The 17,054-nt window shown below is 37.5% G+C and overlaps 1 protein-coding gene across 1 annotated transcript in view; it reads right to left on the bottom strand.

The window, feature by feature from the left end:
* Nucleotides 1-233: 233 nt before the first annotated feature.
* Nucleotides 234-17,054, bottom strand: part of PLCXD3 (phosphatidylinositol specific phospholipase C X domain containing 3) — a 191,318-nt gene continuing 174,497 nt past the window's right edge. Inside the window, exon 3 of the mRNA XM_003925894.3 lies at nt 234-2,134. Coding sequence (XP_003925943.1) covers nt 1,981-2,134 — 154 coding nt within the window. The 3' untranslated portion in view covers nt 234-1,980. The remainder of the gene's footprint in view (nt 2,135-17,054) is intronic.

The following is a 17,054-nucleotide window of genomic DNA, read 5'->3' as shown; positions in this document are numbered from 1 at the left end:
CTCTCAAAGGTCTTATTACTCTTTTTCACACATTAAGGGTTTCAGTCTTTAAATTATTCAATGTTTTTATTCAAAAAGAATTGTACTGTGTCTGTCCATATCTCTGTGTGTTTGTGTATGTTTGACTCTGTATGCTTGCACAAGAGTGGGCATATGTTGGCATAGTGTATATGGCAAGATGTATACACACAACCCGAATATATAAACACAGTTTTGTGTGTACCTGTATGCTATTTGGTCTACCACAGGTATAGGCACACTCCTCACAAACATTGTCTTCAGTATAAACAATTTCTTTTCCTCCCTTTAATTGCTGATAAGTACTATTTTCTGATCATGAGTATTTATAATTTTGAAATCAACCCTTGATTATTTATAATCTTGACATATATAATCTTGAATTCAATTTCTTTATCTAAGTCTAAGAGATGAAGCCATATGTGCTACATTTAAGTTCATTAAAAGCTGAGGGCATGCTTTTATTTCTCTATGACCCTCCTTTGCATGGACTGTATTGTCCTAGGAAACTATTGAGGTTTGATTATTTCTAAATACGAAAATAATTCATAATTGTAAGAATTTCATCAAATTTTATAATTTTTATAAATACCTCACAATATTGTGAAGTACATAGGCAAGGATTATTGTGCTGTTACTAAGATTATTTTTTAGAGTTGTCAAATATCACAAAGACACCAAGTCAGAAGCAACGCTCAGGCTTTGTCATTGTTCTTCCCAGTAGACATGGAGGATTAAATGTTAGGTTGTAGAAACTTTGTGTGAAACTTTTGCCTCTCATCCCTCAAATAGGATGAAACTCAGAAGTGAGGAGTCAGTGCCAATTTTAAAGAGGTCCACTCACATCTCATAGATTTCAAGTTTTGTAAAGAGATTTCACAGAACCCTGTAATTTCATGGACATAATTTCAAAAACATTGCTCTAACTCCTTCTACCAGCCTCTTTCTTTCTTCAAGTCAAAAACTTGAAGTTTCTTGAAAAAAATCTTCCTTAAAATCTGGAGTTTAGACTAAATATTTGGAAGTCCCCAATTGGCAGGAAAGCTTGCAGTCTTTTTTCCTTCCTTCCTTCCTTTTTATTTTTTTATTTTTTATTTATTTTTTTAATAATCAAAGGAGTCATTAAGAGGGCTGTTTAAAGAGTTCTTTTCAGAGTTTTCAATTTTAACACACTTGTCATACCTTATCATTTACTGGGTACTTGCAGGGCAATATTATTCAAGAGATTGCCAAATTAAAATGCCATCCATCTCTTTCACCCCTCAAGCATTTTTTCCCTCTGAAGTTGGCATTCACAGTTCTTCCAAAAATGTTTTTATCCTATATTTATAGCTGCCTTAAATAGAAATCTGTGAAACACTATTATTTTCATATAACAAAAATCACTGATTATGACCTCCGATATTACTGATGCATGGAAACTGATTTGTTGCAGATTTTCTATGAGCAAAAGATAGCTATGACTGCCCAACTGCAGATGACTACAGAGTATTATACCAAGTTCCACAAAACTAATAAGTTTTAAGACAACAATGTAATACACAAAATGTTGGGCATCCAATTGTTTTGATTTCCATACAGCATCTGATTTAAAAGAGCGAGCAAGAGAGGGAGCAGGAAGGTTACAGGGTATAGACAGTGTAGGAGCCTTAGGCTGAAAGGTAGAGAGCCTAATCAAGTAAACACTCATGAGTTCTACGTTACAAAGACAAATTTTGAAAAACAAATTTACTGGTTTTTTTTAATCCCTAACACTAGAAGTAGATTTCACTCATCAAATGGGAAATGAAATATTTATAGCCATGAAGAGTATGCTTGTAATCAATGAAGAAATAGTTTTCCCCTTTTCCCACCCACTACCAGCCCTATTCCCTTCAGAGACTCAGTAGAATAGGAAGATCAGATAATGCCTATTATGATGAGTCTTCTCCGTCTTATTCATGGAAACTCCAAGTAGTGCTATCAAGTGTTGGCTTCTCCTTCATCAAAGACATAGTTGAGCTTTATGACAGTGCTGATAAAGTCACCAAGTTCTACAAAATCGGCAGTGACAATATTGATGCCACTCTCTCCTGGCTTCTGCGTGCGGACCCACTGCATCATGGCAGGAAGAGCTCTGGGAAAGGAAACAAAAAGAAAAATCGCAGAAGGTAAGATACTATTTTTCAAGCTCTGCAGTTCTCAGGCTTCCCTTTAGTCCCAGCTTATTAAAATAAATGTTTCATGTACAGGTACAGAAGAGGGAAAAGGTAAAATGGACTCTGGCGATTTCTTAAATTTTGAAGAAACTCAGCAGGAGCAATGTTCACCATATTGGTGTCCTCATCTCAGCAGACCCCAGATACTGTGATAGTTTATAATAACGCTTCCCTACTAAGAAAACAACATTATTGCATTTGTATTCTGATTTGACGTGGTGTCATCACAAACCCTGCAAAGCTATGGAGGGAGGAGGTCAGAGATGTACACATGCACTTAGCAACCATTTATTACAAACCCACTATTATGAGGAAATGTGCTAACATACTGTAAATAGACATAATAGTAAAATTTCCTGCCTTCAAAAAGTTAGTGTGGTGGTGGCGAGGCAGACAAAGAAGACATTGTAGCACATACAATCAGGGCTCATTCGTTCAGACACATTTACTGGGCATTTATTAAGTTCCAGTCATCTCTGTAGGCACCTGGAGAATTCAAGTGAACAAAATGGATAAAAATATCTTTCCTTGTGGAGCTTACTTACATTCTCATAAGGAGAAGCAGACAATAAACAATAGTCATAAAAATGTGTACTTTGATAGGAGAGAGTAAGTGCTATAAAAACAGAGCAAAGAAAGGAAGATTAGGAATCTGCAGGTGGGGAGGGTGATGCAGATTGCATTTTAAAATAGGATAGTTTAATTGGCCTCATTGATTAAGGGACATTTGTGCAAAGGTTTGAAGGAGACATGGGAGTTAGTCATGCGGCTATCTAGGGAAAGCATCCCAGCTATTGCCTTGCCACTAAAGGGATAGTATGCCTAAGTTTAGAGAAAAGAAGAGAGTAGTATAAAATTTAGTCATGCAGCTATCTAGGGAAAGCATCCCAGCTATTGTCTTGCCACTAAAGGGATAGTATGCCTAAGTTTAGAGAAAAGAAGAGAGTAGTATAAAATGAAGATAATGAGGAAAAGGTGGCAGATTCTGTAGGGCACATTAGGCCATAGCAAAAGTTTTGATGTTCACTCAGACTAAAATAGGGGCCTTTGAAGTATCTTGAGCAGAGGAGTGGTGTGATTTGACTTTCACTGTAAGAGCTCATTCATCATCATGAGGTAATAGTGGATAGTCACCTAGCATAGCCTGGCAAATGGAGAAAAACCTTTCAGAAGAATGCACCCTAAAATAAATATTGAAAGATTAGGAAGATTTAGCTGGTTAAAGGTGGGAGGTGGGATGGTAGATGGAGGATTATGCAGTGCATTTTCGGGCAGAGGAAATACCATTTTTTCATTTATTGACAGAATCATGGCATGTGCCTAGGAGCAAGGGATCCAGGAGGACAGATACAGATGTAAATGATGATGTTCAGCATCTTCTGGAAGCATACTGGAATGAGAACTACTATAACTGAGGGCAGGAAGACAGGTTTTCATGACAATAGGATAAACAAAAAGGTCAGAGATATGATTGTGTTTTAAAAAGGAAGTTTGAGGGAAATACATATGAACATTAAATTTCTGGATGAAATGGAGGGGGAGAGGAAGAGAAAAAAGGGAAAAGAGAAGAGAGTTGAAAAACCTAAGGAAGTTGTATAAGACAGGTAAGGTAGTTTTTAAAAATATATATATACTTTAAGTTCTGGGGTACGTTTGCAGAATGTGCATGTTTGTTACATAGTTATACATGAGCCATGGTGGTTTGTTGCACCCATCATCTACATTAGGTATTTCTCCTAATGCTATCCCTCTCTAACCCCCCTGCTGTGTGATGTTCCCCTCCCTGTGTCCATGAGTTCTCATTGTTCAACTCCCATTTATGAGTGAGAACATCTGGTGTTTGATTTTCTGTTCTTGGGTTAGTTTGCTGAGAATGATGGTTTCCAGCTTCATCCATGTCCCAGCAAAGGACATGAACTCATCCCTTTTTATGGCTGCATAGTATTCCATGGTGTATATGTGCCACATTTTCTCTATCGAGTCTAAATCTTTGCTATTGTGAACAGTGCCACAATAAACATGTGTGCGTCTTTATAACAGAATGATTTATAATCCTTTGGGTATATACCCAGTAACGGGATTGCTGGGTCAAATGGAATTTCTATTTCTAGATCCTTGAGGAATCACCACACTGTCTTCCACAATGGTTAAACTAATTTACACTCCCACTAACAGTGTAAAAGCATTCCTATTTCTCCACATCCTCTCTAGCATTTTTTGTTGCCTGATTTTTTAATGATCACCATTCTAATTGGCTTCAGGTGATATCTTATTGTGGTTTTGATTTGCATTTCTTTAATGACCAGTGATGATAATCTTTTTTTCATGTGTTTGTTGGCTGCATAAACGTCTCCTTTTGAGAAGTGTCTGTTCATAACCTTTGCCCACTTTTTGATGGGGTTGTTTTTTTCTTGTAAATTTGAGTTCTCTGTAGATTCTGAATATAAACCCTTTGTCAGACAGGTAGATTGCAAAAATTTTCTCCCATTCTTTTGGTTGCCTGTTCACTCTAATGATAGTTTCTTTTGTTGTGCCAAAGCGCTTTAGTTTAATTAGATCCCATTTGCCTATTTTGGCTTTTGTTGCCATTGCTTTTGGTATTTTAGTCATGAAGTCCTTGCCTATGCCCTGAATGGTATTGCTTAAGTTTTCTTCAAGGATTTTTATGGTTTTAGGTATTAACGTTTAAATCTTGAATCTGTCTTGTGGTAAGGCACTTTTAAAGATGTTAAAGAGAAAAAACCCTAGACAATAGAGGACCTTGAGAAATATGTAACAACTGAATTGGAAAGCTGAGCAAGATGCCAGAACAGAAGGCTCCACATCCCCCGGCAAGGACATCATCTTTTCTGCAGGTATACCAAGTTAACAACTATCTATATAGCAAAAACAAAACAAAACAAACAAACAAAAAACACCTTCATAAGAACCAAAAATCAGGTCAGTACCTATAGTACCTGGATTTAACTTGGTATCACTGAAAATACCACTGAAGAAATAGAAAAAGCAGTCCTGAATCGCTGACACCATCCCTTTCAACCCCCACCAGCAACGGCCTGGTGTGGAGAGTATCTCTGGGCTCTGGGGAAGGGAAAACACAGTAATTGTGAATCACTGAACTCAGTGCTGTCCTGTTAGAGCAGAAATGAAAACCAGTCCTAACTCAGCTGATGCCTGGTCACACAGAGAATATTTAAACCAGGCCTAGCCAGAGGGGAGTCGCTGATCCCAGCAGTCAGAACTTGAGTGCCTGCAAACCTCACTACAGAGGGCAACAGTGTTCTGTGTCTCCAAGTACATTTGAAAGGCAGTCTAGGTCATCAGAACTGCAACTCTTAGGTGAGTCCATACTGGGATACCAACTTGGGTAACCAAGGGAGTGCTGGCATCATCTCTCCCCTAAACCCAGGCTGCACAGCTTGTTGTTTCAAAAGAGACCCCTTTCTTCCACTTGAGAGGAGGGAGAAGAGTGGTGAGGTTTTTATCTTGCTTCTTGGATACCAGCTCAGCCACAGCAGGATAGGACACCAGTGAGAGTCATGAGGTCCCCGTTTCAGGTCCTAGCTCCCAGATGACATTTCTAGACACACCCTAGGACAGAAGGTACCCGCTACCTTGAGGAAAAGGACCTAGACCTGCCAGCTTTCATCACCCGCTAACTGAAGAGCCTTTGAGCCACAAATAACCAGCAGAGACAACCAGGTACTACATCTTGGGTCTTGGGTGAACCTCTGAGACTTGCTGGCAAGTAAGACTCAGCACATTACTAGCTATGGTGGCTATGGGGAGAAACTCCTTATTCTTGAGAAAAGCAGATGGAAAAGTAAAGGTGACTTTGTCTTGTACCTTAGGTACCAACATGGCCATGGTGGGTGTACGGTCAAGCAGACTCTTGGAGTCCTTGATTCCAAGGATTTGACTGTTGGATGGCATTTCTGGACCTGCCCAGGGGAGCCCACTTCCCTGAAGGGTGAGTCTCAAGCTAGGCAGCATCCACCAGAAGCAGACTTAAGAGATCCTGGCCCTTATGGGAACATCAGTGGTAGTCTGGAAGTACTCATCATGACTAGGATGGCAGTAGCTATAGGATGAGGCTCCTGTACCTTGGGAAAGGGGAGGGAAGAGTGGTAAGGACTGTGTCTTTTGTTTTTAGTGCCAGGTCAGCTGCAATGTAATATGATACCAGATAGACTTCTAAGGTTTTTGACTTTACTCCCTGACTCCCAGATGGCACTTCTGGACCCATCCAGGGCTTGGGGGTCCTTGCCATCCTGAAATGAAGGATACAGACCTGGCTGGCTTTCCCACCTGCTGACCATACAATCCCAGGGCCTTGAGAAACCATATGGAGTAGCCAGGGAATGGTTACAGCAGGCCTTGCATGAGACCCAGTGCTTTACAGACTTCAGATCTGACCCAGCCCAGTCATAGTGGTGGTGGCCACAGAGGTGCTGTGTCACCCCATCCCCAGGTTTAGGTGTTACAAAATGACATAGGAGACTGTATGTTTGGGAGAAAGTAAGAAAAGAAAACAAATCTTTGCCTGATAATTTAGAGAATTCTCCCATATCTGGACCAAGACCATCAAGGTGGTACAAGTCGGCAGGAATCACAGCATTACTGGTCTTGGGGTGCCCCTGAAGTAGCTACAGCTTGAACACAACATCCACATCTTTCAAATTTCTGGAAGTCTTCCCTGAGAAGGATGGCTACAAATAAGCTCACACAGCAAAGACTAGAATAAATACCTGACTCTTCAACGTCCAGACACTGAAGAATATCTAACTAGCATCAACACCATTAAGGGAAATGTGACCTAACCAAATGAACTAAATAAGGCACCAGGGACTAATCCTGGAGAAACAGAGATATGTGACCTTTCATATATCTCTGTTTAAAAGAGTTCATAAAGAGTTCATAAAGAACTCAAAATAGCTGTATTGAGGAAACTCAAATAAGTTCAAGATGACACAGAGAAGGAATTCAGAATTCTATCAGATAAATTCAACAAAGATATTAAAATAATCAAAAACAGCCAAGCAGAAATTCTGGAGCTGAAAAATACAATTTGTGTACTGAAGAATGCATCAGAGTCCTTTAATAGAATGGGTCAACTAGAGGAAACAGTAACCTTGAAGACAGGGTATTTGAAAATACACAGAGGAGACAAAAGAAAAAAAGAAAAAAAAACACAATGAAACATACCTACAGGATCCAGAAAATAGACTCAAAAGGGCAAATCTAAGAGTTATTGGTCTTAAATAAGTGGATAAGAAAGACATAGGAGTTTATTAAAAGAATGCTTATTCAAAGAGAACTTTCCAAACTTAAAGAAAAATATTACCATCCAAGCAAAAGAATGCAAGAAATGCATGGCATGACATATTTATGGCACTGAAGGAAAAAAACCTTTTACCCTACAGTGGGATATTTGACCAAAATTTCCTTCACACATGAAGGTGAAATAAAGACTTTCACAGACAAACAAAAGTTGAGGGATTTCATCAACACCAGACCCGCCCCACAAGAATGTTAAAGGGAGTACTTCAAGAAGAAAAGGACATTAATAAGCAACAAATAATCAGTAAAAGGTACAAAACTTACTGGTAATGGTAAGTACACAGAAAAACACAGACTATTATAACACTGTCACTATGGTATGTAAAATACTCTTATCTTCAGTGGATAGACTAAACAAATTTTCAAGACACAGTCAGTACAATAAGATATAAGTAGAAACAATAAACAGCTTAAAAACATGATGAAGCTAAGGAATATTTTTATTAGTTTACTTTTTTTTACTTATGCAAATAGTGTTAAGTTACTATCAAGTTAAAATAATGGGTTATAAGATAGTATTTGCATTCCTCCTAGCAACCTCAAACCAAAAACATAACATGGATACACAAAAAATAAAAAGCAAGAACTAAATCCTATCACCAAGGAAAATCATCTTCACTAGAGGAAGACAGGAAGGAAAAACAGAAGACCACAAAACAACCAGAAATCACATAACAAAATGGTAGGAGTAAGTTCTTATCAATAATAACATTGGATGTAAATGGACTAAACTCATCAATCAAAAGACATAGCTTGGCTTAATGGATGAAAAAAACAAGACCCAATGATCTATTGCCTACAAGAAATACACATCACCTGTAAAGACACACATAGACTGCAAATAAAGGGATAGAAAAAGATATTCTATGCCAATGGAAACAAGCAAACAAAAAAACAGGAGTTGCTATACTTATATCAGACAAAATAAATTTCAAGACAAAAACTGTAAGATGAGACAAATAATGTCACTGTGCCATAATAAAGGATTCAATTCAGCAAGAGGATATGACAATTGTGAATACATATGCAGTCAACACTAGAGCACCCAGATACATACAATAAATATTTTTAGAGCTAAAGAGAGAAATAGGCCCCCAATACAATAATAGCCAGAGACCTCAACACTCTACTTTTAGTACTGGATAGATCTTCCAGACAGAAAATCAACAAAGAAAGCTGCAGTATAGACCAAATGGATCTAATAGATATTGACAGAACATGTCATCCAAGAGCTGCAGGATAAACATTTTTTTTCCTCAGCACATGGATCATTCTCAAGGATAGACTATATTTTAGATCACAAAATACATCTTAAGACATTCAAAACAATCTAAATAATATCAGACATCTTCTCTGACCACAATGGGATATAACTAGAAATTAATAACAAGAGGTATTTTGGGAATTATACAAATACATAGAAATTAAACAATATGTTCATAAATGATCAGTGGGTCAATAAAGACATTAAGAAGGAAATTGAAAAATTTCCTGAAACAAATAATAATGGAAACGCAACACACCAAAGCTTATGGGATACAGCAAAAGCAGTACTAAGAAGAAATTTTATAGCTACAAGTGCCTATGTCCAAAAAGAGAAAAAAAAATCAAATAACCTAATGATCCATCTTAAAAAACTAGAAATCCAAGAGCAAATCAAACCCCAAATTAGAAGAAATAATAACGACCAGAATGGTAATAAATGCAATTGAAATGAAAAAAATACAAAAAAGATCAATGAAACAAAATTGTCATTTGTTGAAAAGTTAAGCACAATGGACAGACCTTTAGCCATACTAAGGAAAAAAGAAGATACAAATAAATAAAATCGGAAATGGAAAAGGAGACATTACAACTGACACGGCAGAAATTCAAAAGATCATTAGTGGCTACTATGAGCAACTACATGCCAATAAATAGGAAAACCTAGAAGAAATGAACAAATTTCTAGACATAACCTACCAAGATTGAACTAGGAAAAAATGGAAAACCTGAACAGACCAAAAATGAGTAATGAGATCAAAGCCATAATAAAAAGTCTCCCAGTAAAGAAAACCCCGAGACCTATGTCTTCACTGCTGAATTCTACCAAACATTTAAAGAAAAACTAATACCAATTGTACTCAAATTGTTTTGAAAAACATTATTTTGAAAGGTAGAGGAGGAGGGAATACTTCCAAACTCTCTCTATGAGGCCGGGATTACCCTGATACCAAAACCAGGCAAAGACACATTAAAAAAACAAAAACAAAAACAAAAACAAAACAAAACAAAACTACAGGCTAATATTGCTGATGAATACCGATAAATACTGATGTAAAAATTCTTAACAAAATACTAGCAAACTGAATTCAGCAATGCATTAGAAAGAATATTTATCATCACCAATTGGGATTTATCCCTGGAATGCAAGGATGGCTCAACATATGCAAATCAATTAACGTGATACATCATATCAACAGAAAGAAGAATGAAAACCATATGATCATCTCAACTGATGCTGGAAAAAGGCATTTGAAAAAAATCAACATTCCTTCGTGATAAAAAATCTTTGAAAAAACTGGGGATAGAATAAACAGACTGCAACGAAATAAAAACCATATACAACAGACCCACAGCTAGTATCATACTGAACGGGGAAAAACTGGAAACTTTTCCTTTAAGATCTGGACCATGACAAGGATGCCAACTGTCACCACTGTTATTCAACATACTGCTGGAATTTCTAGCTAGAGCAATCAGACAGGAGAAGAATATAAAGTGCTTCCAAATTGAAAAGAAAGAAGACAAATGTTCCTTGTTGCAGATGATATGATCTTATATTTGGAAATACATAAAGATTCCACAGGAAAATGGAACTGATAGACAAATTCAGTAAATTTACAGTATACAAAGTCAACATACAAAATTCAATAGCATTTCTGTATGCCAACAGTGAAAAAATGTGAAAAAGAAATAAAAGAAGCAATCCCATTTACAATAGCCACACATTTTTTAAGTACCTAAGAATTAACTGAAAAAAAGGGGAAGATCCCTATAGTCAAAACTATAAAACACTGATGAAAGAAATTGAAGAGGACACCAAAAAATGGAAAAATGTTCCATGCTCATGAATTGTAAGAATCAATATTGTTAAAATGTCCATACTACTCAAAGCAGTCTACAAATTCAATGCAATCTCTATTAAAATACTGATGACATTCAAAAATAGAAAAAGCAATCCTAAAATTTATGTGGAACCACAGAAACTCAGCATAGCCAAAGTTATCCTAAACAAAAAGAACAAAACTGGAAGGATCACATTACTTTAAATTATCCTACAGAGAAATACTAACACAGCATGGCTCTGGCATAAAAACAGACACATAGACCAACAGGAAAGAATAACTACAGAAGCAAATTCACACATTTATGGTGAGTGGTGCTAGGAAAATTGGATATCCATAGGCAAAATGATAAAACTTGGCCACTATCTCTCACCTCTCACTGTATACAAAACTCAGATCAAAATGGATTAAATACTTAAATCTAAGACCTCAAACTATGAAATTACTGTAAGAAAACTTCAGGAAAATCTCCAGGATATTGGTCTGGACAAAAATTTCTTCAGCAGTTCCCCACAAGCAGGGGCAACCAAAGCAAACATGGACAAATGGGATCACATCAAATTAAAAGACCTGTGCACAGCAAAGGATATAATCAGCAAAGTGAAGGGACAACCCACAGAATGGGAGAAAAATATTTTCAAATTACCCCTCTGACAAGAGATTAATAACCAGGATATATAAGGAACTCAAACAAAGATGGGCAATATATTTAAACAGACATTTATCAAAAGAAGACATACAAATGGCAGACAGACATATGAACAGATGCTCAACATCATTATATCAGAGAGATGCAAATCAAAACTACGATGAGATATCATGTCATCCCAGTTAAAATAGTTTCTATCTGCCGGGCGCGGTGGCGCACGCCTGTAAACCTACCACTCTGGGAGGCTGAGGCGGGCAGATCACGAGGTCAAGAGATCAAGACCATCCTGGCCAACATGATGAAACCCCGTCTCTACTAAAGATACAAAAATTAGCTGGGCATGGTGGTGTGCGCCTGTAGTCCCAGCTACTCGGGAGGCTGAGGCAGAGAATTACTTGAATCTGGGAGAGGGAGGTTGCAGTGAGCCGAGATCGTGCCACTGCACTCTAGCCTAGTGCCTGGGGACGGAGCAAGACTCTGTCTCAAAAACAAAACAAAACAAAACGAAATGAAAAAAGTTTATATCCAGGAACAGGCAATAACAAATGCTGGAAAGGATATGGAGAAAAGGGAATCCTTGTACACTGTTGGTAGGAATGTACGTTAGTACAACTACTATTCATCCATAACAAGGAATAATATTCAGTCTTTTGCAACAACATGGATAGGACTGAAGATCCTTATGTTAAGTGAAATAAGTCACGTACAGAAAGACAAACATCACATGTTCTCACTTATTTGTGGGATCTAAAAATCAAAACATTGAACTCATTGACATAGTGGAAGGATGGTTACCAGAGGCTGGGAAACATACTGGGGGAGCTGTGGAGAAGGTAGGGGTGATTGATGAGCACACAAAAAAGAATTATAATCTACTATTTGATAGAACAACAGGGTGACTACAGTTAATAACTATACTTAAATAAAGAGTGTAAGTGGATTGTTTGCAACTCAAAGGGTAAATGCTTGAGGGAATGGATACCTCAATTCTTCACAGTATGCTTATTTCACATTGCATCCCTGTATCAATATATCTACCCATAAACATATACACCTACTATATACCCACAAAAATGGAAAATAAAAAGAAATGCATAACTGAAAACTGTTAGCTGGGGTAATGCTATGATTAGATTCGTGATTTAGAGAATTAGTTTGCCTTCAGTGTAGACAAGTGATGGGAGACAGCAACACTAAGGGCAGAAATTGCAATTAGGAGCTGCTGAAGTAATCCAGATGGCACAGTGGTTGCTTGAACCGCAGTAGCAGCAGTGGATATATATCTGAAAGATAGCTGAAATCTAGATGTCATCTAAAATGACATCTGATATAAATTGGACGTAGAAGGAGAGGAAGAAAGAGGCACTGAATTATGCCTAGATTTCCAGCAGTATTCTGGTAGGTGGACATCATTCACTTATCCTGGAAAGATAGGAGTGAAAGCTTTCCAGATGGAATGATAAGCTCAGTCTGATACATGCTGATTTTGAGGTGACTTTGGAACACATGAGTTGAGATCTCAAGTGGTAGTTAAGCATAGGTCTGATATTCAGGATAGAGAGCTGGTCAGAAGTCATCACAAACAGCAAATGGAGTTGTGAAAGTGAATAAGATCACTTGGAAAGATTTTGAGGAGGGGGAAGAAACGATAGAAAATCAAAAGCATTTAAAGGATAGGCAGAAGAAATGTATTCCACAGAAGACAATCAGAAGTAGGTGTAGAAGTAGCAGGAAAATCAGGAGCATAAAGTGTCATGAAAATCAAGAAAGGACACCATGCTCCTTTTGGAAACTTAGAAAAGCTGAGTGATGTTGAAACAGGGAATGCAATAAATGGGCATTTCCCCAGATCTCAGAAAGTATATCTAATCTAAAGAAACTCAACACTGGGTCAGTGGCCTTGGGCTGCACTGTTCCCTGGCCAGTACCTTAAAAATCCTGATTCATGATTTTCAGCGTATACAGTTTCTCATCAGACCCAGATAGAGGAGGACTCAGTTGTTTCTAAAAGAGCATAATGTGGACCTAAATGGCCCAATGCCTTTAGAAGATAGAGTAGCAGGTGGAGACATTTGGTCCCCTCAGCAAGTTTTAGAAGAGAATTCTATCTTAAAATGAAAAATCCGGATCCGTGGAGCACAGACATGAGTGTATTCTAGTTCACAAGAATGACAGATGCCGTGGCAGCACGTGTGCAGCCCATAAGTTTCTCTTTTGGCCTTGCTAGAACAGATGAAGTGGCTCTGCTGTGCCTGTGGCATTACCTTTGCATTTACAAGAAGGCTGATGCTCTTTGGAAATAGTATCACAACCAGTGTATTTCCTGGGAAGTAGGATTTTTCAACAGACTCACCTCAAGAGGTGGAGAGGCAGAGTAGTAAGTGTGATTCTGAGGCCAGTATTGATTCTGTATTAGCCTTAACTGACTAGCTTGTTCACCAGATTCCTTGGGTACTAGGTCATGGGAGGTTCCTGAGCAACCAAATTTACATCTCAGAACTATGATCATCACAGAAACAGCTCCTCAGATGCCCTCTGTTACTTAGAAGTTAAAATTTCTAGGCCTGAATATAGAACAACTAATTATTATCCCCACAGGGAGAGGTTAGGAGAATACAAGTGTTCCTTATTGTTGCCTTGTAAAATAGACTGCTTTGAGAATTAATGAAACATTGTTTCAAAATAACTTGTAGTCCTTAGATGAAATATGAATATTACATTTAAAATATCATTCCTCTGAGTCATGGGAGTATTTCTATTTTCTGTTCAGGCATGCTTTCCTAAAGTCAATATGATACCAGAGACAAAACAAGCAATAAATGCCAAGTTAAATCTCAAACACTCAGACAGTCTCAAACAGAATTATGTTAAACAAAAAGACTCACTGTACTGGATTAAAACTACCAAACGCTACTGAAGTTACAACAAGTATTTAGAATAGCATATCTTATTCTTTTATCATTATTACCTCCCAAGGAGCTTTTTTGAATATTTGTTTCTTATTTGCCCTCCTCCTCCATGAAAATTTTAATACTATAATACTACGGATATATTGTATAACTGTTTATATATCTGTGTTTTATATATGAAAAGAATACATTTTTTATTTGCTCTCTAAACCAATTTTTGTTTTTTTTTGCCATTGAGAATGTAGGATGTAGTGCTAATTAGGACACTGCTGGTTATTCTTGGTGTTGGACAGGTAATAAGAATGAATTGAAAGACGGTGGTAATAAAAAGCCACCAATGTAACAAATTTTATGGTATAAGACTGTCTTAGTCTGTTTGGGGATGCTGTCACAAAATATCATAACCTGAGTAGTATGTAAACAACAGAAATTTATTTCTCAAAGTCCAAGATCAATGTACTAGTAGATGTGATGTTTGGTGAGGGCTCCTTTCTTGATTCATAAATGGAGTTCTCTCACTGTATCTTCACATGGTGGAAGGGCAAATAAGCTCCCTTATGGCTCTTTAACAAGGGCACTAATCTCATTCATGGGGACTGGACCCACACGACCTAATCACCTCCCAAAGGCCTCACTTCTTAATGCCATCATCTTGAAAGTTAGGATTTCAACATATGAATTTGGGGGGGGACACAAACATTTGGACTATAGCAAAGAAAAACTGGTTAAACTTTATTTAAATCGCCTATCTATCCCTCCATTCATCCATCCATGGCTTCATCTAACAAAGATGTATTGTGCTTCAGTGGAAGAAGGTGTGCTAGTTGTTTAACTCCCTAGAGTCATTTCAGACTTCAGACCTTCCTCATCTCTCTTGTAGAGATGTTGCGACAGTCTTGTCCCTATGTTCCTTTTTGTGTTTTTTTCTACACTACAGTCAGAACAATGTTTCTCAAATTAATTTGAGCATTATTCCTCTTTATGAACAGCTACAAATTCTTCTCTCACATGCAAGATATATTCAACTCTTCAGCAGTGTGTATGAGTTTCTCCATATTTCCTCCATATCAGCTGCCATCTCCTCTTCAAATTCATTTATTGCTACCGCCTGTTCATTTGTTCTCCAGTGATACTGAAATGCTTGTATTTCCCTCCAAACATGTCCTGTGATTTCATGCTTCTGTATTTTTTCAGGCCTGTCTTCTTCTAATACAGTTCTTGACCAATTGCTCCCTACCTTTAAGATTTGGCCGAGGCATCCTCTCAACCCTTCCTATCCAAATCTGTGTGAAGATCCTTTTTATTTATGCTTTATGCCCCTTAAACATACTGTGAGTGTAAATAGCACATAACATTGTGAATATCCATTTCCATGACAATTTCTATAAATACCTGTGCATTAAAAAATCATATTATATTCATTAATACATCCCCTGTACCTAACATGATCCCTGGAACCCAAAGAGAAAACACCACATTCATTGAACTCTAATTTCCTGGGCTCAAAGTCTAAGAAGCAAAATAGATGTCAACCGATCATGACAATATAATATGGTACAATAGAAGTGGGCATAGGATTCTATGGGAGCACAGTAGATAAAATCATTCATTTTACTTAGGAGAAATTGAAGAGGAATTTAGGGACCACTACACAAAACAGAAGCTAGTTGGACTTGGTCGTGTCTAGGTGCCCTTAAGATAAAGAGAAAGGTATTCCAAAGAAGGTAAAGGAAGGTGTCTTATGAAAAGGGAACAGGACATGCAAAAACATACAGGCATGAAAGAGGTGGTGCAACTAGGAAAGACATGAGGACCAGAGAGCAGAAGCCCTAGAGGTGTGGGGGGATTGACTGAAGTTAAAAAGGAGCAGAAAAGGTGTTTGACCAGATCATTAAGGGCTTCCTTTGACATGCTGTGGAATCTAAGCTTGACTTTATATGCAAATAAAGGTTTTTCCAATTAAAGAAATTAAAAAAAAATTCTTATGCAAAGAAGACTATTAGATGCATCCAAAGGCTCCTGAGACACTGAAACTTGTATTTTCTTCACCTATAAAGAGCTCATTGTCTTCCTTTGAAACTTCTCAGACTGCTGTGAGAGTCTAAAAAAGCCTTAATTCATTCATATTACCCCCATCTTTCTTTATAGCCAAGAAGTTGCTAGTGGAAATTTTATTATCATCCATCAGTATCACGAAGGAAAATATTTCTAAGTGGAGTTATGTAATCTGAAGAGATAATTAAATTCCCTTTGAATTTGTATATTAACATTTTAACATCTATTTATAGAATGGTCTACTTTAATATAAAAAGATGTGATTATATAGTTACTGTGATGTTGTCATATAAATGTCCCCCCACCATTATTTAATCTTTCTTTTCATTAGATTCTGAATTTTTCTGTTTTTAGAGACAGGGTCTCACTTTGTCACCCATGCTGGAGTGCAGTGGCATTTTCATAGCTCACTGTAAACTCCAACCCCTGGACTCAAGCAGTCCTCCTGCCTTAGCCTCTCAGAGCATGGGGATTACAGGCCTGAGCCACTGTGCTTGGCAGATGCTGGATTTGTTAGGCCCTAATTGCTTGCAAAACCTCACTGACTACCAGAAGAATCATTTCAAGATAAATGAAATTTTAAAAGAATCATAGCACTACTGTCAGTTCTAGAGTAAGACTGTTTCTATTCATGTTTTAGCTCCATTTATTATGAGCAAGTTGGTCATCACTCTAAGCCTCAGTTTCACCATCTGTAAAGTGGGCATAATAATGAGAATTAAATTTTAGTACATGCAGAATGATGAGAAGAGTGCTTGTCTCTCTGTAGTGGTGTTTT

The sequence above is a fragment of the Saimiri boliviensis genome, chromosome 1 (genome assembly GCF_048565385.1).
Source record: "Saimiri boliviensis isolate mSaiBol1 chromosome 1, mSaiBol1.pri, whole genome shotgun sequence".
Taxonomy (NCBI): domain Eukaryota; kingdom Metazoa; phylum Chordata; class Mammalia; order Primates; family Cebidae; genus Saimiri; species Saimiri boliviensis.
This window is presented reverse-complemented; position numbering and strand designations above follow the sequence as displayed.